The sequence below is a fragment of the Semicossyphus pulcher genome, unplaced genomic scaffold (genome assembly GCF_022749685.1).
Source record: "Semicossyphus pulcher isolate SPU_LCO1_2020_fin unplaced genomic scaffold, fSemPul1.0.p SCAF_1, whole genome shotgun sequence".
Classification (NCBI taxonomy): Eukaryota; Metazoa; Chordata; class Actinopteri; order Labriformes; family Labridae; genus Semicossyphus; species Semicossyphus pulcher.
The window spans coordinates 5758016-5785993 of record NW_027211603.1 but is presented as its reverse complement, the minus strand read 5'-3'; the positions used below and the strand labels follow the sequence as shown (position 1 = coordinate 5785993).

At 40.9% G+C, this 27978-nt stretch overlaps 1 protein-coding gene across 1 annotated transcript in view; it reads right to left on the bottom strand.

Moving 5' to 3' along the window:
• Nucleotides 1–2051: 2051 nt before the first annotated feature.
• Nucleotides 2052–27978, bottom strand: part of lrrc4cb (leucine rich repeat containing 4C, genome duplicate b) — a 47771-nt gene continuing 21844 nt past the window's right edge. The window contains exon 2 of the mRNA XM_069658047.1: nt 2052–5499. Within this exon, the coding sequence (XP_069514148.1) occupies nt 3577–5472 (1896 nt within the window). The 5' untranslated portion in view covers nt 5473–5499 and the 3' untranslated portion in view covers nt 2052–3576. The remainder of the gene's footprint in view (nt 5500–27978) is intronic.

Genomic DNA, 27978 nt, shown 5'->3' with positions numbered 1-27978 from the left:
GCCTGCACCAATCGCCTCAAAACATTCTCCTGGGCAGCCGTCAAGCGCTTTGAGAGTGAAATGGAGCAATCCCAAAGGCAATTGTGACTGCGAGCCATTTTGGGTAGCGGGGATGTCAGATTGAAAAGCAGGCTCTTAACTGTATTGTTGTAATTTTTGCACGAATCGTGATTGTTTCCAGCAGAGATTCGGTTTAATTGATTCAATATTAAATACATTTTGTAATGCCTGTCGTGTAGGCTATTAGACTTGCATTTTTCTGCCGCTGACAATGTTCTCCAAACTTCTGTGAGGCTCTTTGTTCATCATTTTGAGTCAGTGGAGAGAGCTTTTGTGCCGTTGGTTATGAAATTCTCAGATTCGCCTGCATGAATCAAATGATTCTGTCAGACAGATGGAGTGATTCAAATGAGATAAAAGAATCCAGCTTCCCATGTATAATACAGAAAGATCACTTCCTTTTCCCCTTATAGAGATCCACTTCCCTCCTCTGACCTCATAAAATAAGCTACAGTGCACTTCTTCACAGCGTGTTCTCCTCAGTTCAGCATTCTGGGAGCTGCTTAGTAATCCCTTTTCTTTGAATATTTCTATGCATGTGCAAATGGGACAAAGACGGCGTCTAAGTGAATAATACATTCTATGAAATCTAATGGAAAAAAAGGAATTGCAATTTTTATTTGTATTCATGTACAGTATGAACTACAATCTCAGGTATCAATATTTGAACATCATCCTCAGAGAAATTAGTTGGACTCCTTACAAGCACAGTCTCTTGTTTTTTTTTTCTTCTTTTTGTTTTGCTTTTTTGTCTTTTTTTAACAATTGAAGCACATGTAAAATTATGATCTGAAGATTTTTTTTTTGCATTATGTTTTTGAAAATATTTTTTTTGTAGAAATTTAACCATTTGATGATTATTCTCTCCAAAAATGAGAGAGAATATTCCCACATACAGTAACCCTCCCCCATACATAGACAGTTGGCAGAATAACACACAAGAATTTGATCACCTTGGCTTCGGGTTTTTGCACAAAAATCAAGCTCACTCTGCTGGTATTTCAAGTCCAACCTCCCGCAGCTCCGTCTTAATTTCACTCTGGCGTTCAAATATCTCTCCAAATAAACCCATTCTGCTCAAGTAAATACCAATACAGAGATATTCCATTCATTCTGAATAAACTCACGAGCCTCATCCCCAAATATATATATAAAAAATCTCAACCTTTTTTTTTTCACTGTAGCCAGCATCAACATTGAATCATTAAGCCACCAAAAGCATTGAAAAGGAATTGAGCATTGAAAAAGAAAACAGTGGAAAGGGAAAGAATGGTTCACTCATTAAAGTTACCATTGATATTCTCGTCATTCCTATCACTCAGTGAAAGGAAGAGATTTCAGTTTCTGTTGCTCCTGCTCCATTTATAGTTGACCGTTATGAAATTTGTTCTATTTTTTTTGCCCATCTTTGTTCACCGACCCATTTTCATTGTAGAAAACAAAATAATACATTTAAAGACCCAGAAGAGGAGTACAAATTTGTGAGTGACGGTGCTTTGATACGCTCGTACTTAAAGCTATGGCGGCTGTCTTCACAGAGATGGAAATCAACAAGGCGAGTAGAACTGCTGGACAGTAAAATTGTACAATTTTTCACTTCACGAGGTGATTTATTTCATTTAAATAGCTGAAGCAGTGCGTTGCTCTGCAAAGGCGACGTCATCCGCCGGTCAAATCCCAGCTACATTTGTTACGATACGTTCCATATGAGAGTTTTATCGATAATCATTCACATTTGTGAAATCGCCTGTGGGAAATTAAATATGCCTGTTGCACAGAGACCAAAGCGAAAGCCATATCTACCTCTTCTTACTTTCTGCACAAGGTCACTGTTTCCATGGCGACAGTCTGATGGCTAGTTTTGCCTCCTTATTCCTTATCTTTTTTTCACTCCTCTCCTTTCATATCTGCAATATCTCTGTTTGAAGACCCCTCATGACCGTCGTGGGTCTGGCTCCCCCCCCCCCTCCTCCCCTCCCACTGTTCTTCACTTTTCATCCCTGCCTCCCCTTCCTTAAGCCTCCCTCTTTGAAAGGACTAAATGAAAAAGCAGAGCGTAAACAGACTACAGGAGGGACAATTTTTTGATGGTCTATAAATGATGCAACATCAAAGTGTGTGTGTGTTTTTCTCCGACAAAAATGAGACTGAGCAGGGGTCGCTTCAATATCAAAGGCCTCTATCCCCTGTTAGATGTTAGGCACACGGAGAGTGGAAAAGTCTCATGCTGTTTTGTTATCAGCTTTCCTCTGTTAGTCTGCAAATGAACTGCTGATACAGATTAATGAGCTATAACCCATCTCCCCTTATTTTGTTGCAGGATCCTAACTGCTTCACTGGCTATGTTAGCCCTGTCTGCGTTAGCCTGACAGGGTCACACTACATTACAAAGCAGCCTCATTTGCCTCTTTATCTGTATAACAGATGGACTATCAGCGCCCAAGCTCGTGTGACCCTGGGGTGATGGCAAGGTAACGCGACACTGAGTGGACGTAGATCATTACTGGGTTAACAGGGAGGCTACAGACCGCAGCCTTATGCTCCCCTTCATTTTCTCAAGCAATATTCTGCCGTCGTGCGGCACATGCCGGCGGATAAGGCGAGACAAATGAGACATGGCGAAGGGTGAGGAACGTGCTCGAGCTAAGTGACAGAGAGGCAATCAAAGACACAAGAGGACACGGAGGAAAGGGGAGTGAGGAGAAAGAAGAGAGAGTAGACAGGGATGATGGAGAATGCAGAGATAGAAGAAGAGAGGAGGAGTAGAAGGACAGAGGTAAAGGTAGAAATGTAAAGGGTAGGTCGGACGAGTGGGAGCAGGAACTTAATCTTAATTAAAGTGAGTGATGTATGGCTGTTTAGAAGCCACAGGGGAAATGCACATTTACTCATTTGGCTGCTTTGCTCCTCAGGCATGCTGGCTTCACTGCGATATCATCCAGAGCTGTGTCATTAAGAGATCTCATTTTGGGTTGAGTGACGGCAAGAATATGATGGCAATGAAAGAAAAAGCCATTTCACGGTTTGTCTGTTATAAACTTCTGCCAACAACTGGCAAATAAATGCTTATAAATACTGAAGCAATGCCCTTCAACAAAACATATTGTCAGGTAAAATCAAATTATACAGGTAATAGCATTGCTTTGATTTAAGTATAAGGCCAATTTCTTCTCTGGTTTCACATGAGCTGCATTTGATACATTTCTTATTTCCTTTTAGTAAACCATTCTTTCCCTTGTGCAGTATTACACAGAGATAGAGAGAAATAAAATAAGCTAAAAAGCTATCACAAATTGTTTTTCTTCATTTAGCCACTAGACATACTTTTAATAAATAATCTTTGTTTTTGTAAAGACACTTGTTAAAGTATCATATGTCGTCCCTTTGCCAAATGCTGAATAATCGACATCAACTCTGTCAAGTCAATGTCACTTTGATTTATTTTATCTTCATGTTTTGGTCCATTGTACTCCAAGTATGAAACTGCTGATACTGTATATTAAGTCAAATTCAAGATCAGATTTGGGTCTCTTGTACATTGTCTTTTGAGCAGGCTTGAATCAGTAAAGGTTCCTGTGTGGCTGAGCTGTGTATGGTACTATGCATGGGAGGGTGGTGGTAAGTGCTCTTGTAGGTGTTGTAGTGGTTGTAGTGCTCTAGAGGGGGCAGAGATAGGTGTCTCTCCATGGCAGCGACACCTGCAAGCTCTTCTTCAACAGTGATGACCTCCATTGAGGAGGCAGGGCCATCAGGATCCTGCTGGTTATGCTGCTTCCTCATCTTGTAGAAAATAACCAGCAAAACAGCAGCCATAAGCGTAATGGCCACGAAGCAGCCAATGATAATCTTGGTGGTTTTCATCACCTCATCCAGGCCATTGAGGGCTCCCTCTCCATCCCGATCAAGAACTGGAATGGTGTAAGTCCGCTCTGTGGTCCTTGTTGAAACAGGGGTACCTTTTGTTGTTGATGATGACACCCAGCCAAATGGGGGAAGTGGCGTTTGGCTATCATCCCCCGGCGTCTCAATGGTCTCCACGGTGACTGTGGTAAAATAGGTCACCCCGCTGTTTTCCACAGAAGTGACATTAAGAACAGCAGAGGCAGAAATGTTGCCTGCTGTGTTGCTCACCATACAGGTGTAAGTCCCAGTGTCCTGCATTGTGACAGTTGTAAAGTTCAGTGTCCCATCGTTGAGTACAGACAAACGCACCTTATAAGCCCCATGCGTCACCAACGAACCATTTGGTGTAAGCCAGCTGATGGATGTCAGCGAGCTTGTACGACATTTAAGCTCAGCCCCCATACCTTCAGTCACATTCAAGTCACTTGGTGGCTCCACAATGACAGGAACATCACACTGGAAGTAGCTGTGGTCCAATTCCCCAATGTAGCGACCTTTAAAGGCTGTAGGAGTATGGCAACGGGCGCAGCAGCTGGTATTGGCAGGTACCGCCTCCTTCAGCCACCAGCTGAGCCACAATATATCACAGTTGCAGTTCCAAGGGTTGTGATGGAGATGGACCCGCTCGAGGCGGTGCAACGGGGTGAAGAGGTCATGTGGTAGAAAGGTCAGGTTGTTGTGAGCAAGGTTGAGCTCCACCATTGACTGAAGGTCATCAAAAGAATTCCTCTCGATAGTTTGGATCTGGGCGTGCATCATCCACAGCTTCTGGAGATTTACTAATCCTGTAAATGAGCTGGGCTTGATAACAGTGATCTGGTTTCCTGACATTTCTAGCTCTTCAAGCCTGACCAAAGGTAAGATGTTTGGGATCTCCTTGAGGTTGCACATTCCCAGATTTAGGTAGCGCAGGTTGCTCAAGTCCTTGAAGGCCCCATCAGAAATGTAGGAGAGACGCTTGAGCTCACCTAGATCCAGCCTTCGAAGCGAGGGGACCCGGTTGAAGGCATAGGATGGTATACTTTCGATGGGGTTGTTCCTTAGCCACAATTCCTTTAGCTTGGACAAGTACTCGAATGCTCCATTGGGGATTGTCGTGAGCCGATTATCAAAGAGCTCCAGTGTGTTGAGGCTGGCCAGCCCATTGAAAGCACCAATTTCAATGCTGCGGATGTGGTTCTTGCTCAGCTGCAGGATCTCCAGATGGCGCAGATGTTTGAAACTGTCCACCTTGATTACCTGGATGAGGTTGTCCTGGAGGTTCAGGTAGCGAGTGTTGGTGGAAATGCCATCTGGGACGTCTCGTAGACTGCGGCGGGTGCATATGACTTTGCTGAACTGGTTACTGCATGAGCAGACAGAAGGACAGGTCTGAGCCCGAACCAGCCCAGCCACCACCAGGATCTGTAGAGCCAAAAGCAGCACAAAGAGGGGGTTGGATAGCGCCCCCTTCAGCCTATGACCTCTCATTGTCTGGCGCTGGAGGGAGGAGATCATTGTGTTCAGCATTCATAGTTCATCTGCTGTTTGTGTTCTCTGCAAAGAGAAGAAAAACAGAGAAAAAGATTTAGTTAATACATAAAGTCGCAAGGAATACATTGCTAATGATGCTGTAGTTATTTATATTTAAAATGGCTCAATGCAAGATCCTTTTTTGTGCTGAACTGATTAGTTGGTCGACAGAAAAATTGCTTGTTTCAGCTTTTCAAATGTCAAAAATTGCTGCTTTTCTACATTTTGTATGATTGTAAATGGGATGTCTTTGGAGCTTAAACTATTTGTCAGATTAAACAAGCAATTTGAAAATCAAACTTTGAGCTCTGGGAAATTACAAATGGCAGTTTGTCATATATTATAGACAACTACTCATCAAAAAATAATTAACAGATTAATTGATAATGAAAATAATCACTTCTAGTAGAGTATACAAGAGAAAGACAACTGAACAAGAGCAAGATGAATTAACAGCTTCAATTAATTGTCACTACTGCCCATCTGTGAAATATAACAAGCTCTTTGTTAACTCCCTAACCCTGGATTGTCCCAGATTTCCAGACTTCACAGAAGCTGATGCATCTACACTAGAGACTGCAAATGAAAAATGAGAACTTAGCATCTGCCACCCGTTCGAGCAGGATCTGTGATTTTCTCATAAGCCACTCACTCATTGGAATCCTCACCCTGGAGTTATTTAACACACAAAGCCTTATAGAAAGTGCTGTTGATGTCACTGCGGCCCATTCCGGACAAAATACATCACTGATACCAAAGCATTACTCAATGAATGTGGCCCTGCAATGCAACAAATATTGCCTGAGTGCCAATGAGAAATTTGTACAGCATAACTGTCGATGCTAGGAGCAATGCAAAAAGCAAGTTTGAGTCCAGCTATTCCTTCCTGATGTAAGACACAACAATATATCAACAGCAAATGTTATCCGGTGAACACTGAGGTTTATTTTTCGCTATCTCAATTTTCTCCGAAAATATTAATTGCCTTTTGAAATATTTTATCTGTGATTCATTTCCTGTTTTTTTCCATTGATTCATGATTAATGCTTGTATTATTGCAGTGCTGTTTACACTTCATTAAAATCGCATTTAGAATCACACTAACATCCCTGACAAATAGTGTGATTCTAGAGTGAGAGGAGGTCTGGTATTGTCCTTGAGTAACAATTGCAGAATTTATTATCCTGTGAGTCAAGTGGCTAACAAGAAACTTGTTACTCAGTTATCTTAGATTAGATTAGATTAGATGACATTAGTTCATGCAGCCAAAGTGTCTAGGAATATGCCCGTGTGTGCTCAAGATAAAAATAGACCAAGACATTCATACACATACAGTACAGCCTGTACCTCCCACATCCACACAGCAGTGTTTATGTGTGGCTGTCAACCCTCATTATCTACTGCCCACAAAGATGGTGACCTACAAATACATCAACACATACAAAACATATCACTTACGTTGCAAAATTATAAAATATTCCTTTAGTGTGTCATGCTATGATATTAAGTAATGCAGACACCTTCTTCAGTGCAGTCAACGCCTTTGCCAAGAGCAAAGCACTCTTGCCTACTGCAAAAAGCATTAACCTCGCCCACTGGGTCCTGAGATTTAAGTATTCTCTTTGTCTCTTTTCGACTCTTCCAACTCCGAGTTATCTGTTAATCATCTCTCTCCGTCAACCCGAGAGCAAGAGGAAACGAGTATATTGTGACAGGTGTTTTCTAAACTGTGAAAATTGTTAAGTGAGGTGGAAATGTTCTCCGTTGAGGACGAGTAGCTGACTTAATCAGTAGGAATGATTCTACATGTGGCTTGGGTTTGCACCAGCCGGGCTGCTACGTCAGCCGTGGTGGAGAGACGCTGCTGAGAGACGAGCCTCTGCTTGGGGAAGATCGAATGAGGCCTCCCACTGGCAGGAGCTCATTTTTATCTGGCTAGAATTACAACAACCCTGCACTGCTGCCTTAGATGAGAAAATGTCAGACATGATAAAAACGCTGCTTGAGATTATCAGCTGTCAATAAAACATCTCCGTTTGCGTTTCCACTGGAATGCTTAAAGAAAAACTTTATATTCAGCAGTGGGCAAGTTGATCCACCACTCAGAGTAATTAGGCTTTGGCTACACGCAGTTTTCATTTAAATATAAATCAGAATACATTTTATCAGCACATAATGTCTCATTATATTCAGGGATGGCACATATTTTGCAGAAAAAATAGCTTCAAACATCCTTTCTCCCTTTGTTGGAGCAACATTGTGTGGATTTATTCCATCTAGGCACACTCCACATGTAATCATAGCCACTGAAAGCAGTAGCTGCTTACATCTAAAACCCTGCCAGCAACATAAAAACACACCCACCCTGAGTTTTTTCCTCTTCTGCATCGGCCGCCACTGGCATTATGTCTGACACCACTGTGATTTGCCAAATTCATTTGTTATAATGAGTTTGTTGGAGAAGTGCTGGGGTAACATATGTCTCAATCAGGGGGTGCAAAGCTAGGAGACTGTAGTATAAAGCGGAGTGTTTCAGAGCACTTAACTTACAATGTCAGAAGATTAGAGTCTTGTCAGTGTTGTGCACCACTACCAGCGACATTCTCCTCCAACTACCAAAATGTGTTAGCTTGGACGTCCCCACACACCAGGGAAACAAGCTTGGCAGACTGCAATACAAAGACCTGAGTGTTTATCAATCAAGAAATATGAATCTTTGTTTCATAATCCCATAGCATCATTATGAGAAGAATGTTAACACAGCTCCAAATAGTCAAATTTAGGAAGATGCTACATCAGTGAAGATGAAACAAAACAAGAAGTGATGCATTATTGAACAACGTGCTTTGCAGCCACATTTTGATTTTGATATTTGTCTGAGCTTGTTGGCATATTTAACATTTCCCCTCAGAGTTCTGACGAGGAAATTGAACAGTTATGCACATTGTTCCAACCAAAAAATTCAACATCTCAATTTTTCTTTAAGACGAAAAATGTTTCTAAGCTTGTGTGGCACCAGATTCTAACTCCGCTGCCACAGTTAATATCTGATATCATTAACACTCGACTGCTTAATATGCCATTAAAAAGCAGGCGTTCTTGCATCGTCCCATATTTGATATCATAAAAGATTACTTTACAGACTTAGGACACGGAAAGAACATAAAAAATGTTGATTCATATGATAAGTATTGTAATATTCACGGGTTGGAAAAGGCCTCTCAACAAAACTCACATGTTTATTAAAAAATTACTGATCACATCCATTTGCTGTTCATCCCATGAGTGTGAAATTGATCGAGTGGGTGATATGAAATCTGGCAAGCCTGTCACAACAACTGGGAAAGAAGCCCTTGGCCACTAAGAGGGCTGTCTGATGAACTGAATGTCATCTTGCTAATTCATTCAGCACATTACGGATTCATTACATTTGCATACGTTTGTTTCATGTCTTGTTTTTTTAACCTCGTTTGTGCTGATGTTGTAACCTCACAGGCCATCTGGGTCTTACAAGAGCCACGTACACACAATGTGCCTCGGAGACACGGGCGGATAACAGGTTTGTCTTAGTGTTTGACATGATGACACAAATCTTTAGTGGTAATTATTGTATATGCCCTATCTACAGTATATACAATAAATAAGGACCTATGGTGCCTAACAGAAACATAACACAGGTGAGTATGTTAAAGGATACGTCTGGTTGTGTTCTACATTTTATACAAAAAGACCAAAAGCACCTTTGAGTAAGTTCATCTTTCAGTGCTTTGACTTCCCTACTGTGTCTGTGGCACTCAGCCCAGTGCTAAATTGCTGCTATTGAACACGTTACTCTTTAAAAACAGGTCAAATAGAAATAGAAAGACTCAATATCATCCTGAAACAGCTGGAAAATTTACTTGACTGTAACACGAGAAGATAGTGCATTTGTGGGGGATGATTTTGGCTTTTTAATTTTAGACTTAGAAAACTCTAGATAACGTTGTTACCTATTTATGTTACCTTTGCTGGTATGTGTGTGGTCGTGGAGTTGGTGTGCGTGCTTGTGTTTAGATTGTGTCATTCTGGATTATGTGTTTTAGTCTTGTAACTAGGTGATGTTTTATGACTGTGATGTTTTAATTGTGACCTGCCAAGGGACCGAAAATTTGCTTTAAAGGTCCGGTTCGCCGATTTTCAACCTCAGTACTATCACGCTATTATGGGGAGCTAATGCCATTATGATAGAAAAAAAGAATGTAATTACGCTCTGTGCCTTTGAAAGGCTGCTATCTACTTCTCCAATGGGCCCTGGAAAACCTTCACCAGACTACGTAAAACGCCTCACCTGGCGTAGGCCAGGGAGCTTGCTAAACTACACTTCCTCAATCTAGGACGCCCGTCTCGTTCAAAATCGGCAGGTTTGAAATGTTGACTGCAGACCCCAAGATTTTTTAGACGATCCACCGGTATATTCTAGTTGTATTTTGGATTCTGTACCGCTCTGAGCCATTGCCTGCAGCGAAAACGGTAGTATTTCACTCCAGCGTCTCTCGCTGGGCCGTTAACTATGGCGGCAATTTCTAATATTATTGCTTCTATCGATTACAGAGAACACCCGCTTTGACTGTTTGACAGTGGCTTTTTACAGGGGCAAATTGCTCCTTTAAATTAACTCTGGTACAATGCATCTAATGGTACCATTCACGTTTACCATGGTACACTGTCCCTTTTAAAATAAATCTTTTTTTTTTTAAATTGTTTTTTGACGCTAGTGGATCCATATATCTTAGTGGACCAAGCTATTTACTACACAGACCATGCTTGTTGGTAGGATGAAGACATTGTTTGGCCTTTTTTAGGGAATTTGTTGACCCAAAGAAGTACAAAAAATGTAAGATAATGCCAGTACGATGTTTTGGAGATTAAATGGTTAGTAGAAAATCAAAATAGAGCTCAAACAATTACTAAATTAATCATTTGGGTCGAACGTTCTCAGTTATTTTTCTCTGTCGGATGTGCTAATAGCTGAATACTTATTATGGACTGTTTGTCACATAAAAGACACCATTTTAATACATCACCTTTGGCTTTACAATGAGCCACATTTTCTCATGACATGTTATTGTCACAGTGATAAAGTTATTTATTGAAAAGACAATTAGCATTATGAAAATCCACGTTAATGACCGTCCTTAAACTAAACAGAACAGAATGGTTAAATGTGGTCCAGTGTGATGGATGAACTTTCGTGCGGCAGTATAATTAGTCAGATGAAGAAAATCATCAGTCCAATAACACAGCAGCCTTAGTATACAGCAGGCATACGACACAATGTGTGCTTTGATTGAAAAAACCTGCTTTTGTATGCATCAGCTGTGTGCTGTAGTGCTGTTGAGTTATTTAAGCCGCTTTCGCACTGGTCAAAAAACCCGCTAACACCCGGCTTTTTTGCTTAGTGGGAAAGGCTACAATCGGCATTCAGACCTGGGTCAAATGACTCTGCAGCAGACCCGGGTAATTATCGCCTTGGCTCCGATCGGCACTGATGGGAACACAAAACCCGTGTCAACGAGCTAATCTTTCCAGTGCGATGCAATACTCGGTAACTTCTGCGACTACCCGTCATCTCAGCTAAAAATTCCGCCCGTCTCCATCCGAGCAGCGCTCAAACATCGTTCCAAATGTGTTACCACCGAGATTCATAAATAGAATGAGTAATATATACAATAAAGACCTAACCACCCTAACATCTTCACTGTTTACTAACCCTGTCTCCGGCACGTTTGTGACATTGGACGGTGACGCAACAGAAAAGAGACAGACAGGAGTTTACTTCATGGGAAAAGAGACAATCGGCATCTATAAGCGGGTCTTCCCGAGTCTGAAAACCTGCATCAACGTGCTAATTTCAGCGGGAAAGAGGTATAACTCATTAGTCTACATGTATGTAACCATCTGAACAGTAATTACTTCATTTGTTAAGTCTGTAATTTGATTCCATGACTGTGACCTCCTTTTGTGTTGCTCCATGTTGTAAGAGTGAAAACCAGACTTGAAATCCAACACTTAAAAAATTCAACCTCTTTGTTGCAGTGAGTGAGCATGTTTGCATGCTTGTTTGCAGATGTCTCGGGGGGTATCGGGGGTGGCAGTGCTCAAATCTTGCACTTGGGCACATCATAACCAGAGGCCACCACTGCTGCTGTCTCGCTCTGACATGCAGACTGAGCGAGCCTCACTCTCCCGCTCTGCTCCACCTGAAAAAAAACAAAAAGGCAATTCCCCTCCCCCATCTTGGCCTCAGTGCGCAGAGTGCTGGTGTGAGGGAAATAAATCTCAGTGGCTGTTGGGTGCTGCTGACTTATCAGCCAAAGTCTATTCTTTTAACGGGAACAGGAATGATGGCCTTTTCGTTGACTGGAAGAGCCTCAGAACAGCAAAAATAAAGAGTGTGGTTTTTTTAACACATTTTTCAGTCTCTTCGGGATGGTGTTATCCAAAAGATATTTTTTTAGTATTGTCACATGCTTGCCTGCTGCAGCCAATTTTAAACTGTGTCTATGCCTGTAACTAGGGTAAGTTCAGGCTGTGTAGACTACAGCACTGCAGCTGCGACATGCATCATAATGTTTGCTATCAGGTCCAGAACAGTTTTTCAGTTAATACATTAAAAGGAAATGAATCTACTAATTTGAAAATAAATGTTTCAAGCAGATATGTGAATCATTTTCCTGCAGCAGCTCCCTGAATGTGACGATCTGCTGCTTTTCTTTGTCATTTTTAGTCAGGAGCTTTTTTTCATAGTTGTTTGACATTTCAAGGCTCAAAGATTAATCTGTTAATTGTTAAAATAATCAGCAAAAATCACTGATTAAAATAATTGTTAGTTGCTGCCCTACTTGGTATATTGTTAAATTTCATGTTATTATTGTATGATAACATCTGTCATTTCCTCTTAGCTGTTAACGCCTGAAGTATATTCTTATTTGCCTTGTCTCTATCATGTGGCTTGGTTGGGAGCGTTGTTGTAGAAAAGATGCTTTGAAACAAAAGGCTTTTGGCAGTGGTCACATTTAGTGAGTGTTTTAAACAAGGTGTGTTGGCAGCGCAGCCTCTCTTAGCTCTGGTCTCCTCTGTGAGAAGAATGACAGGACGCTGCTGCAGTGCACTTTAGTGCACCTCTCAAAAGCAGGATGATGCAAACTACGTTTTCCTGCTTATTTCTTGCACTACACCTCGTGTTAAATATTACTTGACTTGCCCAAAAAGAATGGAGAAAACATTATTTCAGATCTGAATGAAACCAAATGTAAATAATGTCTATGCCTTCATTGTGATCACTCAGGTACAACTGACGGCAGCCACAATATTTCATTTTCAAGGTAATGTAAGTAACACTGGCGTCCTGGCAAAATTGCTGCAACATAACAGTGCAGAGCCGTAATATTTCATCTTTCATTGGATGCAAGGTAACGTCATCCTGATTGTGCGGGAGACAATCCATGAAACGTTTTATCACACGATGTTGAAAGAGGGCTGCGGGGTGGAAAAAAACAAACGTATAAGCGAGTTCACGCTTTGCTGCCGTGTTTTCTCTCATCTGTGTGGAGATAAAGTGCTTCATGAATGGATGGCTGCCAAGGGCGTCGGTGTTAAGGTGGAATGGATCTCAGCTATAGGGTACATGATGCCATGACTACTGCAGGGACACTAAATCACAAGAGCATGAATGTGTTTAAATTCCATATACAACATTTTCGAGTCATTTCGGCCGGTTCAATAGAACATTGTGCTAGAACAATGTAATTGGATTTTTTCTGAATGCTTCACATAATAGCTCCATGGGGTCCTTTTGATTTTAAAGCTGCATTTATCGATTTCTGGACACTAGGGGGCACAAAAACAAGCTGACTGATATATCGACTCGACCATACAGCACATACTGTATGCTGGCTATAAAATTCTATACAATGAGCTTAAAGAGGCTTTATGGAGCTGCATAGTTGGCCGTAACTACTTCATTATATCTGCACTATATAAGAAACCCTTTTCATTTTACAGAGTAATCTCATTTAATGTTAATTTTTAGAATACTGATTAAGGTTTTAGGTTACAGTTTATGCTCAGCCAAATTTATAAAACTCTAGAAAACTCTCCCACCCATCCATTTTCCTCAAATAATTAGAATATATGCTAAACATGAAATTATTCCTGCTTATTTATTACCAAGTTATTGCCATTGTTCTGATGAGCTTGAGGATAAAAAAGGGGTCCATTACGAACCAAAAAAGCTTCATTTTCTCTGACAAACAAAGGAGAACAGACACCAATCTCGCTCTCTTCATTATGAACCGTGAGAAAAGATGTGGTACAGTTGACCCTCCGACCTGAGCTTAACCTCCGCCGTCCCCTCAGGGCAGCAGCGCTCTCCCAGATGGCACGATCATATTATTGAAAATCGTCACAATTTTAGATGACCAGGCTCATTTTCTCCAGCCTGCGATGGAATGAGATTAAATTAAAAAGAGAGGCAAAATTGAGAGCAATCAAACTGCCATCTGGAGTTATGTTCAGACAGACAATCACTGCGAGCACAAAAACCTATAGACACATTTTCATTTGCGATCAGGCAATAAGCTGCGGTATGACGTCTGAAAGCAGTACAAAAGGCATTACTTTTAATCAATGCCTTGTTTCTGAGGAGAAATGTGATATTATTATCAGCCATCCAGCCACTTTAACCCATCGACAGACAATTCCAATCTTGGCTATTACAATCTGACGACCCGTTTGTGTTTGCTTTTGTTTATTAAATGGCTTTGAAATGGCCGTGACATTTGGTTGGACTAAAAAGAATCTAACTGCTGTGTAAAAACTTCTGCAATGAGGATTAAAATAGACTTTTATAATATGCATGTTTTTTTTTTAACACATAATGCGTCTTTGGGATTTGGGAGTTGTCTTAAAACATGTTGAGTAGGTACCTGGGTGCTTTTCTCAGGGAGGGAATTGCACTTGTATTCCCTCTTGTGTTATGGTGTTAAACATTATCATATTATAGAGGTTTAGAGTTCCTGTATGCTATTTCATGTGCCTTAATTTCAAGGTAAGTAGAGGAAGGTTGCTATCTGGTGCCAATACTGCAAAGAGGGAGAGCGGGAGGGTAAGGAGACACCTTTCAAGTGATAATTCAATTCCTGTTCACGTATTACCTTATGCTGCCTCCATTATGATAATTGCATGGGCTAAATAATCTGCAGGGACCTCCATGTTCAAATGCACTCTGCTCTGCCAAGGCTCTGTCTGCTCTCTGCAAAGGGATTAAGACAGGATGCCCTGGGTGGCAGACTGACTGAATGCGAGGGCGCTTTTAGTATTCGTGTCACTTGTGTAGCCCACCAATCTGCTCCTATGACTGCATTTCCTAAAAAGAGATCTGCAGGATCGGCCCAATCCTGCTTTGAAGGTTATCACTGCGCAGTGGAGGCTAGTTGGACTGTAAGAAAACATGCACGGTGATGTATGTTTGTGTGTGGGGACAATCTTGGTAATTGGTTCCACAGATAAGGACTAATGCTCTCACCGCAAAACCTTTCTGTTTTGGTGATCAGGAAACTGTGAAAACAAATTCATTGCAAAAAAAGCAGGTGGCAGCCGGGGCTTAGGTAGGTGAGTACACACAGCCAGCAGCAGTGGCAGAATAATGAGCTGCACAGACCCCATAAGCTGCCTTCCTACAGTAGTTAAACAGATCACTGCTTTAGCTGAGGATTTGTGCGGTGGGTGAAGTAGGTGAACAAGCAGCTGTGCACAGACGTCGCACTGCCAGCTAAAGATTCTGAATGAACTCGTGACACTCATCTTGTTTGAAAGATGAATTATTAAATATTTAATTAAAAAAGGTTCCACATCCCAGTGATGCCCTTGTTACATTTTATGCTTCATCAGTGGGACTTGGCTCTTTCCAAATGTGTTAACATATTAAAAGTGATTTCTTTCGGGTTCACAAGCTGTAGCAAGTGGGCCAGGGAGTCGTGTTTTAATGATATAACACGAGAATTTCAAATTTTCATGGCCGGGGATAAAAACTACTTTAGTTTGCAATTTGCAGGAGCCATTTAAATTTGCGCCTGCCCGTGGCCTATCACTGGTGCGGAGGTAAGACCTCCAAAAGGCCAAAACATTGTCTTTCATTGTTCGTACAGAGAGAGACAACAGTGCTGCATTAAAAATGACACAATAGCTATGTAGCTTCAATGGCCAGTCTTGGCAGGTTGCCGCTCCCTGCAAAATGCAGAGTGCTCGAAGGGATTAGTTCACTGGAGTGTCCCCTGTTCAGTCACAGCTATTTGCCAATGAATTCTGGCCATTCTAGTTTGCAAATTGACTGAATAGAAGAAGTTGGAGGCGGTTCTCTCTGGAGCTTTTGTGTTCACATTGGGGTGACGGGATACTGACAACAGATGGCACCATACGTGGTGCAGTCTTTTGTTCTTTTGTTTAAGATTGCTGCCCACCAATGTGCCACTGTCTCTCACTGGAAATCCTTTCTCTGGATTCTGCCCGACGAGTATCAGCATGTGAGAAGTAATTAACGCATACATGTGATGCTGAGACTGGGAATGTAGTCACACATCCCTGTGTTGACGCAGTAAGATGTTGACACAGATTACTGAGTGAACATACATAATATAAAGGTGTGTGTGATGTGTAATCATGGCGGCATAAATGTGTTTATCTAGTAAAAAGGAAGGTGATGGTTCGTTTCTGCAGTGTCATGGTGCTTTAGTTTGGTGCAGTGTAAAGGTACTGTGAAACTTTATAAAGTTGTTCTTCTGACTTTAAAAATATATATTCTAGCAGAAGTTACTCTCAGCGGAAAAAAAAATACACCTACACACCCACAAACATATCGAATCAATACACCCAAACAGGTATAGCAAGATCGAAAATGTGTAGGCTGATGCAACAGAAAAGTATTCGTACTCTTCTCCCGATCCAAAACACAATAAGTCATGAAAATAGACCAAAGCTGCTGAAGGCATCGAGCTTCGATTTGTCTTTTATATCGACTTCACCAAACGTCACACGCTGTATTAAAGATAAGGTAGGCAATTTATTTCAGATAAGTTATTTTTCCTTTTTGTTTTTTTTCTATTATTACTCAAACCTTTGTCTTGCTTGCTGCTTTACACTCCCACCTTAAAGATGTAATCTCCAAGATTTTCATTTTAATAAATGTCTGTTAAGTCACTATGGTAAATGGACTGTACTTATGTAACGCTTTTTCTAGCCTTTGCGACCACTCAAAGCTGCTTTTACACTACATGTCACATTCCCCCATTCACACATACACTGATGCTGCTACGTTAAGTGACCAACTGTCAATTAGTTATCACATTCATACCCGTTGGCTGTGCCACCGGGGGATCAGTATCTTTCCCAAGGACACTTCGACATGTAGACTGAGGGAGCTGGGGATCGAACCTCCGACCTTCCGATTGAAGGACGACCGACTCTGCCACCGAGCCACAGCCGCCTCACTATCTATCGCTGCATGAGGTAACACAATGGTGATTGAGCCTATGGCCCACTGATGAAAGCCTTTGCATTTGCAGAAGAGAGTATTATTATGGATTGGGTGTCTAAGCGGCTGCTTTTGCGGTCTCTGCAAGTGTTGCGAGTAAACAGTAATCTACTATGGCTGAACAAACAAAGAAAAGATCGATGACTACAGATACAGCTTCAAAAATAAGTGAAAATCCAAAGAAAAAGAAACAAATCGGACGCTCAGATGAAGGCAAACTGGTTATCTGGGACGTATGCACCCACTTATTTTCGAGATTACATGTTTAAATTAGTATTCGCTTCATTTTGTAGAGAACATTGTAAAAGCCAAATGAACAAAGAAAAGCAAGAAACCCCTCCTGACGGCCTTTAGCGAGCCTGTCGTGGCATCTTGTCTACCCCTGACTGTTAGCATTAAAATGTAAGAGAGCTTCTTTAATTTAAAAGTGGGCGCTACTGTTCTGATGCAACAGTGATGGATTACAAGGTCTGAGAGACACGTAGGGTTCAGATGTGTATCCACTCGGAGGCCAGGCTCCAGCTAGTGTAATCTTGTTTGGAGTCTTAAAAATGCGAAGATGAAAGCTGCAAGAAAACACAGCTTGTGATAGTTAATGGCCCTTGCCATATGAATTGGCCTATATATTCTAAAAAGCACACAGCATCCAATCATCAAGTTATGCTTCCATAAGTGCGCACCTGTGAGACTGTAAGTGGGCTGCTTATGCATAATTGCCTTTATGCAAACATCAGAAGACATTAAATATTGCACAGGAAAAACTACAATGCAGTGAGAGGAATTAATTTGCCATTATGCTTTGTAAATAGTGCATAAGGAGACAGATTCTTTTATATTGTGCCACTCCAAAAACAAGGTCTAAGGTGGAGCTGTTAATTACAACTTTTACTGTGAAATGCACACACATATTTTCCCATTAGGATTACATTTAATCCTGCAATAGCTACACACACTGTTAGAATTGCATACAGTAGAAGGCTGCATATCTTGCCTGAGGATTAAATGCAGTCTAAACCCTCCTTTCCCAAATCGCTTAACTGACTTGAATAAAGTGATAACGATATGATTCTTCCATTGATCCCTGCAGTGAAACTCTCTTTTCACTTTGCTCCCTCCAGGGAGGTCAGAGTGAAGGGTCATCTTCACACAGAGCGTCCCCTGAGCTCTGCAGTGAGTCAGTGGGGATTCACTGACTTGCTCAAGGGCAGGACACGAGCAGCGTGTACTCTACAAGCTGCTTCCTGCGTGCCTACAATGGGAGGGTCTTACATGTCTCCTACTTAGAATATCTTCAAAAGAAAGGCCCAACATGAGATTCAAAGCTTCTAGAAGTAGGAGTACATTTATATTTGAAGTGACTATAAGGAGTACGCCATTAGGGTGTCCTACTTGGAAGGCAATCTATTCACCTAGTCCTCTATATAGAGCAAAAAGAACAATGGGTACTTCTGAGCTATTCTTCTTAAAGTACATCCCTGCCATGGTATATTATAAGGGGATCTGAGGGGTGAAGCAAGTTCTGCACAGCCAGACTTTCTCCGTGTTAGCTGGCTCAACAAAACCATTATCTCATACCAGATATAATTGGTATCACGATGCTCGTTAATAACTTTTTTTGTAATTCAGTGTTTTCTTCTTCAGCCTCTGTGCATGTTCCCATGAAAGGGGGTGATTGCAGTGTCATTTGACTCCCCTTCTACACAAAATGGAGCAATCATGGGCCACTTACTTCAGTCAGATCGTTATAACGCACAGTGTTACTGTAAGTGCACAGCTTTGTTTCGCAGCATCAAGTTTTCATCAAGCGCCAACCTCGGGCTGAGAATGAACCCAACCAGGGAGTGTCAGAAACTGCAGTTCCTGGAGTGACCACTTGAGGCTGGCCCCAAAAGTGAGTCAATCACCATTAGGCCCCATATTAAAATACCCACATTTACAGGAGAATGAAACATATTTTCAGCCCTGTATGGGGGTTGAATTTTTAACTCGCCCATTTAACTTACATAAAGCCTTAAAATTATACAGAACAAGGTGTGTGGTCGCTTTGAGTAACAGGTGGGTGCTGATAGCTGTTTGCTAGTTGTCACCATTTACTGCCCTTAAAAGAGATAGAGAGAGAAGTTCGGTATTTTTAAACCTGGGCCCTATTTGTACAAATGTGTGTGTCGAAATGACTCATAGGAACAAAAAGTTTTGGAATCGGTCCAGTAGATAGCTTCCACTGTAGTCGCGGTACGGACTAGGGCAACTGCGCCCGATCAAAGTACGTCCACTAAAAGTGCTGACAGGCTCAGATTGTTACTCCAGGTGTCCGACAACATTACGGAAATGATCCCTACAAAGATCGTTCTTTGTTTAACGAGTAAAACCCTTCTTGTGTAACCAGAAACTGTGACATTTCTAGGTAAAGAAATTCAATGCATGTAAATATGTTAGGTCTACTTACTCATAGATTGTTGCCTGTTTGGTTCCTGTGGTCTTGGCCGCCTCATCTAGTTTAATTTTGGGCACAAGAAAGAAAGTCTGCAGCACAGCCTGTTGATCAGAGGGGGGAAATCCTCCCACGGGCAACTATCTATGAGAAAGTAGACCTATATTTACATGCATCTAATTTCTTTACCTATAAATGTCACAGTTTCTGGTAACACAGAAGGGGTCTTACTCTTTAAAATCTTCGATCTTTGTAGGGATAATTTCCTTAATGTTGTCGGACACCTGGAGTAACAATCTGAGCCTGTCAGCACTTTTAGTGGACGCTCTTTGATCGGGCGCAGTTGCCCTTGTCCGTTATCTACCTACTGGACCGATTCCAAAACTTTTTGTTCCCATGAGTCATTTCGACACAAACATTTGTACAAACAGGGCCCAGGTTTTAAAAATACAGAACTTCTCCTTTAACCTCTCGGCTGTGTGACTTTTTGGGATTTATTCATCCAAATATAAGACAAATAAAATGGCTTGCGTTTTGGTTCAATCTACTAACAAACCATCCAAGAAGTCCTTGTATTATTTTATTCAAATATTAGCACTAATAAGGAGGCATTTGTGTCTGTACATATGAGTCAGGATTGTTGTTAGCTTTTCCCTGCAGAGATGTCGGAGTGTCGTAGTGATGATGTTTGAAGTTACCCGTGTCTTAAGCCTTTCACAAGTAATGAACGGGTTCACTACGTTCTACATGCTCCATTTGCTTCTTTAATGTAATAAATTAACAACTCTGGTCAGCTGCCACCACAAATAGAATCTCATTCTGTGGGAAACAGGATGGTTAACTAGCTCATTTGTGAGCTAATGAATAAGCCACTAGCATAGGCTGTATTGCTAACTTGGTGTTTGCAAACCCCTTGCTGCTTTTAAGTACCCTCTCATCAGAACATGGTCACACAAGTTGACAAACCAATGGGTAACATCCTGCTTGTCACATCCAGTTTTTACACAGTCTGTAGTTTATACTGAAAACTACAGCTTAAAACTCGACATATCTCGTCAACCCAAAAGACTTCATAGTGCATTCCTCTGGTGCAACTAAAGCTAAGTAAAACATCAAAAGTGCAATGGTAGATCCTGAGCAGTGTTCCATATTGCATGTGTTGTCATCGGTCGATAATGTAGAACACCATACGTTTCTTCTCATCGTGCACCGAGTCCATCCCACTGCACCGATTCACAGCTTGGAAATTAAATTCCCTTGGACCAGATTACTATAATTATCTACCTCACAATGAAGGGTGAGCAGAGGATTAAGGTCTGTTTAAAAATAACCACCATCAAATATATTTGGACTCGATAAATGAAAGGCGTACAGCAGACGTTTTCTCAGCGGTGTGATTTTGATATTTTTTTCGATCTCTCTTCTCCCTCCTCTTTTCTTTTCTCTCTGTTAATCTGCTTTGATACTCCAGCAAGCCTATGCATGATGCTCGGTAGGAGACCGTCTTAAAGTCAGGCAGAAATCAAAGCGGAGGAAATGCAATTATTCAAGTGGCAGTCAACAATTTTGTAAAAAGATGGATGTACACTGTAAACACAGTCTCTCAGATCTACCGAGAGGATCACAAATCATCACTGTAAGCCACATTGTCGTCTGCTTGTGCAAGGTCATTTAGTAGGCCTGGGATTTGTTGCATTGTAGCAACACAAACATGATGATCCTCCCTAACTTTCTATTGCACACTGATGATGATGATCATTACGTCGTATTTTGATGGTGTTGGAGGAAGTGTTATTATGTTTTATTATCTGCCAATCCAGCTGCCGGGCAGACTAGCTGTGGCTGTGCCGGGTACGGGGTCGTGTTCGTTTTCTCACCGCTGATGGCTGATTGATTGCTTGAAGCCGGTGTTGACAGCTTACAGTAGGTAGTCCATCTTGTTTTTCTTTCATTATTTGTTCATGTTGAGCAGTCTCAGCTGGCATGCTAATAAGCTGTTAAGGATTGGTGTTGTGCCAAAATTTTCTTCCCTTCTAAAGAATGTGTTTCCCAGTTGGTTTGTCCTTGTTTGTCCTTGGGTTTTGTAGTTTTTATTTTGTGCATTGTTTTTCTGAATGTTTCGACACTTTGCGAGCAAATCATTATTCATGGCAACAACTGTAACATATTGTTATACCACAGTCTATCACAACAACAAACTAGTTTGACCTCTGTTCAGTGTTGTGTACATCATTGAATCGGCCGCTTCCACATGTTTGAAAAGCATTTTTCACCATTTCAAAAGATGGCAAAATGAATGTAATCCAGGAAGATGTTTATTCTGATGTAATTATTGCACAAAACACAGTCAGAGGAGTCATTTTATGGAGGAAACAACTGTCACAACTCCAGAAAAGCCTCTTCAAAATGGGAGAATTCCTCTGTAGAGTTCAAATCTTGCATGTCGTTGCAATGCACCTAATGAATTATGTAGCCTTTCTGCAAGGTTAACCTGCATAACTCTGGGTCTACATCCATTTTATAATATTAAGGACACAGGATTTTATCTTTGACATGAGTTTTACCTTTGTAAATCATGCTGTGGTTCTTAATCAACATTTAATCCAATGCTCTTCGCTCCACACATCATGCTACAGTGCATGTTTGTTTTCATACTTGGACCTGTTAACCTTGGGCTTTAATCCTGACTTAACATTACCCCGGGTTATCGGTACATGTTTGACACTGTTTATATTTAGTCTTGGTTAGCCTGAGGCGGAGCTGTCCAGCCGCTGTGCTGCTGATTATTGTTCATCTGAGGTTGCTTGTGTTTTCTCCCCTTTCACATAAGATTGTCTGAGTCAGACACTGAGCTTGTTTGACACCGAGCCATGCATGTGTATTTGTTTAAAAATGTGCGCTTTCTTTCGCCAATTATTAATGAAATTACACATGTATGCCTTAAGCTAATATCAGTCAGATATTGTGTTCAAGTTGGCCTATTTCTTAGTCTGTTAAACATTATGTAAATTCTCTGTTTGGTTTCATGAATCGATCATGTCTTTTCGAAGTACAGCTAGCTGAAACACATTTGTAAACAGGAAGGCATTCTGTTTATGGTTCTTTAATGTGAAATATGTGGCAAGGGAAGCAATGGTTCCTGAAGTAGCAGCTTCTTCGATGGTAAAAACAAAAGTCTGTTAATGTTTTTTAGGCTCTGCTGAATGATGACATGCATTTTGGTTTCACTTCTTTATTTAGGAGAGGACCGACTGCTTTGAAGCTACAAGGCGTCTATGAAGGTAGGAGGCTAAACACCTGAAAGTCCATTCAGTACAGTAATTTGTAAAAATCCTATCTGATTAGAACTCTGAGAAAAGTGATCTGTATATGGTCACCAAACTAGATAAATGTATTTGTAAGTCTGGCTTTGACCTAAATGTCTTTATCCAAATACATAAAGTTTAAAGTAAATGTTAAAATGTTTGTTTTATGTCGAGATAAACAGGTAAAGTAGAAGATATTTAAAGTGCCAATATCAAAGATCTTCGTTCTCTTCTAACCAACTCTTGATTTCCTCACTGACGGTCGCTTTCCTTTTTAGACTGTTTGCCTTCATCTAAGACATTTATTTACATGGAAATTTGAGATTATATCTTTAAGGTGGGAGTATAAAGCAACCAGCAAGACAAAGGTTTGGGTAACAATATAAAAAAACAAAAATGTATCAATAACTAATCTAAAATAAATTGCCTACCCTATCTTAAATACTGCTTGTGACGTTTGGTGAAGTCAAAAGACAAATCGAAGCTCGATGCCTTCAGCAGCTTCGATGGAGAAAACGGATTGGGAGAAAAAGTATGAATACTTTTCTGTTGCATCAGCCTACACATTTCCGATCTTGCTATACCTGTTTGGGTGTATTGATTCGATATGTTTGTGGGTGTGTGGGCGATATTAATTTAATATCCTGATCCTAATAACTGATTTCAAATTTCTGACAAAAATTCTGAATTTAATTCCTGCAAATTTAAATGATGTGTCACACAGGGCCTCAACTTCTCTGTGATGTTAAGATACAGTGTGTTTATAAGGTAATCCATTGGGATTATTAAGATACATTTATGTTAAATTAAAAATAGTAATGTGAAAATCACTTGATTTTATTTGTTCATTAGTTAGTTTTTTTGATGAATATCCGACATGCAATAATTCGGAGGCAGCAGAAACAACCTTTACATTATGGCATTTGCATATTATGACTTTTCTAAAATTACAAAATTGTTAAAAAAAACCTGCAGTTATCCAACAGATATGAAGCAACTTGTGTTTCTCGTGAATTTAAGTCTGATGTTCGCTCTTCCATCTTCGTCTGTTTGTTATTCTCCGACATGCACGGTGTAATGCACAATACATGCTTTACAACATTCATCAGTCAGTGCACAGTGTGTTTTTGGAGCTAAGACAAATATATATATAAATCATAACATCTTTAAATAATAGAATCTACATGACATAATGTATAGTGATACTGTCAGCAGATCCAGTCATCCATATTTTATAGCACTTGTTGCATTCAGTGCCTAAGGGGGCTGTTGTCTTTCCCATCATGCACTGGGTGAGAACCATCCTCGACAGGTCACCAGTATGTCACAGCGCTAACATGTATAGACATACAGGCACATTCACACCTACAGGCACTTCCACTTCATCTAACTTGCGTGACTTTGCACTGGAGGAGGGAACTAGAGCCAATAGAGGAAAAACAGCAGACATAAGGACAATATGTAAAACTCCACACAGAGCCTTTACATGTTCTCCCAAGCTGGCTCGCAGGATAAAACACACAGCCGTCTGCTTGTATAATCCAGTATTACATATATTTTTCTATATTTGAAGATGTATTTTTGTAGATTTTCCCCCTAACTCCATGGAATTTGAAGTTATGCACACAGAGCACACAGAGTACATTGTGTCTCTCGGTCTCTCTCTGCATGTCTGCAGCTCCACTGCACCTTAATCCTTCAGCTTTTTCACTCTCTTTTCCTCGAAGCACCTTTCTCCTCCTCTCCCTCGCTCCCCTGAGAACCGCTATCTGTCTCCCCTCTATCCCGGAGCCTTTCTCTGTCCCCGTCTCATTCTCTACTCTCATCACTAAATAATTCCTTACAGAGGAAAATCTAATCAAATCTCGGGGAGAGTGAGGAAAAAGCAGATGTAGGGAAGAAATTGTGTGTGTGAATCAGACTTGGAGAGGAGGGGGGGGCTAAAAAAAGACAGAATCAGAAGCAACGTTGGCAGTGCACGTGTGTGTGTGTGTGTGTGTGTGTGAGGGGTTCTAGAGTGAGAGAGAATTGCAAGTGCATTAGCAGTCAGAGCACTTAGTGTGAGGAATCCATTCATTATTCATTAGCTAATTCACCATGTATAGTAATTAAAATCAGGGCCTGCTCCAAAATGGAAAGAGCCATGATAGACTGGTTTTCTATGTATAATATTTAAGCGGGCTGTTTTTCTGAACTCAAGCTTGGGGGTTTTATAAATCGTGTTTACGTGTTGAAAGTGTGCAACTTGCTGTCAGGAGTCTTCTAGTGCAGTAAGTACATGGGGAGAGATCTCTCTGACACCGGAATGAATCCAAAATGGGAATATGCAAATGTGCAACATGACCTATAAATAAACAACAAACTAACGCCTATTTATCATACTGTATATGTGGGGAAAAAAGGCTAATTAGCAAGCTATACATTAAATAATCAAAGCACAGGTTGCACATTTGCATATTTTGTCAAACAGTTTTATTGCATTGGTTTTATTTATTCAGGTAGAATGTGCATAGAAACTTTCGCAGAGCCCGAATGCGTCATTCCCTATTAAAAAAAACAAACAGGGGCATATTTATTTGATCCTGAAAACACCACGGGAGCAGAAAAATGTCATGTCAATTAATTACAAACTGAAATAGGCCGTGCTGATCATCCCCCTGTTCAGTCTGTGCGGAGGAAAAAAAGAAAAGAGGTGCTTGTTTGAGCTATATTTGAACAACAAAGTTGCTTGTTTTGGCCTTGTTCTGACAGCAGTGGGAAAGGTTGGAGTCAGAATAATTCTGGAGTTTGTGTGCGCCTGTGATGTGCCTGTTTATTCCAACCAATAGACTAATTGTCTCTCTGGCAGGTGGTTCAGATCAATGGCTATAACCTCCAGCTTCTTTTTTTCCCCATTATATCTGTTTACTACGGTTAAAAACCTTAGCTTGTGTGTGTGTGTGTGTGAAGCTGATATTATTCAGACTTATTTATGAAACCAGACAGATCGTGTGTGAGAATCAATCCTGGATCCGACCAGAATACAGATGTGAAGCGAGCCCCATTAGGAGAGCAAAATCATCTGTGCCATCTGCACATACAGAATGCATGTAAATGTATAACTTAATGGTCTCTTAACACAAAATCAATCTACATTAAGTCACTAAACAATTCTGATTACCATCATAAACCACATTAAAACCCAAATCTACAATTAGCAAAGTCTATTGTTCTATATTTAAAGTAATAATCTTAAAATCTCAGTTTCGTTCTATTTGGTGGCACCTTATGGTGATAAACGGCAACGACTTCCCAGATAACCAGACGTCTACGGTTGGCTCCCTTTGTCACAGTTGTAACTCTTGATTTTCCTGGCTGACGGTCGCTTTCCTTTTTAGACTGTTTGCCTGCGTCGAATTTGTTTCTTTTTCTTTGGATTTTCACTTATTTTTGAAGTTGTATCTGTAGTCATCCATCTTTTCTTTGTTTGTTCAGCCATGGTAGATTACTGTTTGCTCGCAACACTTGCAGAGAGCGGAAAAGCAGCCGCTTAGCTCCGGCTACCGTGTCTGGCAGACCAACCACTGTTGGGTGATGAAAACGCGTCACTAACTGGGCGCCGCTTCAGATTTTTTCCGTGAAAGTCGCACCGGACACCCAGTCTGTAATACTGCAAAGGCAAAGGCTTTCATCAGTGGGCCATAGGCTCAATCACCATTGTGTTACCTTATTCGACGACAGATAGTGACTTAACAGACAGTTATTTACATGAAAATCTTTGAGATTATATCTTTAAAATGTATTCCATACAGCACAGACTCAATGCATATCCAGGTCATGAAAACTTTAACATTTGCTGCTCTCAGCACTCGGCGTCTCAGAGGTCTTGTAAAAACCAAAACTCCTGTTTAGCACAGAAAATTATGCTTCTGCTTTTCTTGGAGCAGCAACAGCAGCAGGTCTGGGATAAACTGGGCAGTTAGCGTGAGCACCAACAGCTACGTGACTGAACAAACTCCCACAGACAATCGAATTAAAACAACACAAAAGTATGGACATGGAAACATAAATTACTTAAGATGAAAATAGCTGTCTGCAAGCCAAACGCAGAGTGAAGACTGGTACTGCCTTCCAAGGATGAAGAGCACTTAAAGATGAAGGGGGACAATGAGCAACAAAACAGACTGGTCCCTTTTTTGGACAAAGTTCTGATCATTTGTCTTCCGGGCTACCGCCAAAATAAAAAGGAAAAATCTCATCACATTTAGACACACACAGTGTTTCCTAAGCAGCAGCGAGAGACTGCTGTGTTAACAGAAAGCTGAATTTCACAGCATTACACCTTCTGCCTCTTAAGCCCATTACGCATCGATAACAGACGCACTGTACAAACATTTCCTTTATATAGGAGCGAGCGACAGCAGTTTGAGGGCAGAATCATCAGGCTCTGAATAATGGATCGTTTACTATTACAGTAATGACAGGTGTCACACCTCTCCCAACTCCTGAACAGTTTCCAACCTTCACCTCTGTTATTAATGTCATCAACACCAGCACTCCACCTGAAAGGCAGCACAGAATCAGAGGCGTGTGCGTGTGTTAGTGTGTATAGTTATTTAGTTCTATATGTTGAAGAGTGGATCTCACTGTCACACAAAGCATCTTCATCGTGTGTCCATATTACTTTTAAAAGTAACTCGTTATGTGACTGCGTTACCTCCTGAGAAAAGTAACGAGATTGCTTTTGCGTGACCACAAATTGAATACCTTTTGCGATTTGTAACACGTCAGTTATATAGTCAGGACAACATGTAGCCTGCTGTACGTCTACCTTTGAATGTATTGACCGTCATTGCATAGGCTTGTTTATGGCCCATAATCTGTAACCTAATAACACCCTAATAACAGGAATGACAGATGCAATATAACCCTTACAGCTCTTTATTATGCTAACAATCTGACAGTGAACTGGGCAGAGGCATACATTATTAGGCACAGCTATTTCCATGACAACAATACAACACAGGCTCTTAGTCCAACCAGTGTTGTGGAGCTGTGTTTAGCTTGAAGCTGATGAGCACTAATCCTCCAGACACAACTTGCATTTCACCGTCATGTTGTTCTCGTCCCTTTTGCCCACAAAATTCTAAATAATGTGAATATTTCCACGAAGTAAACACTGTCCTCTCTGCCAACTCGCTAGTTGAATTAGTTAGCTA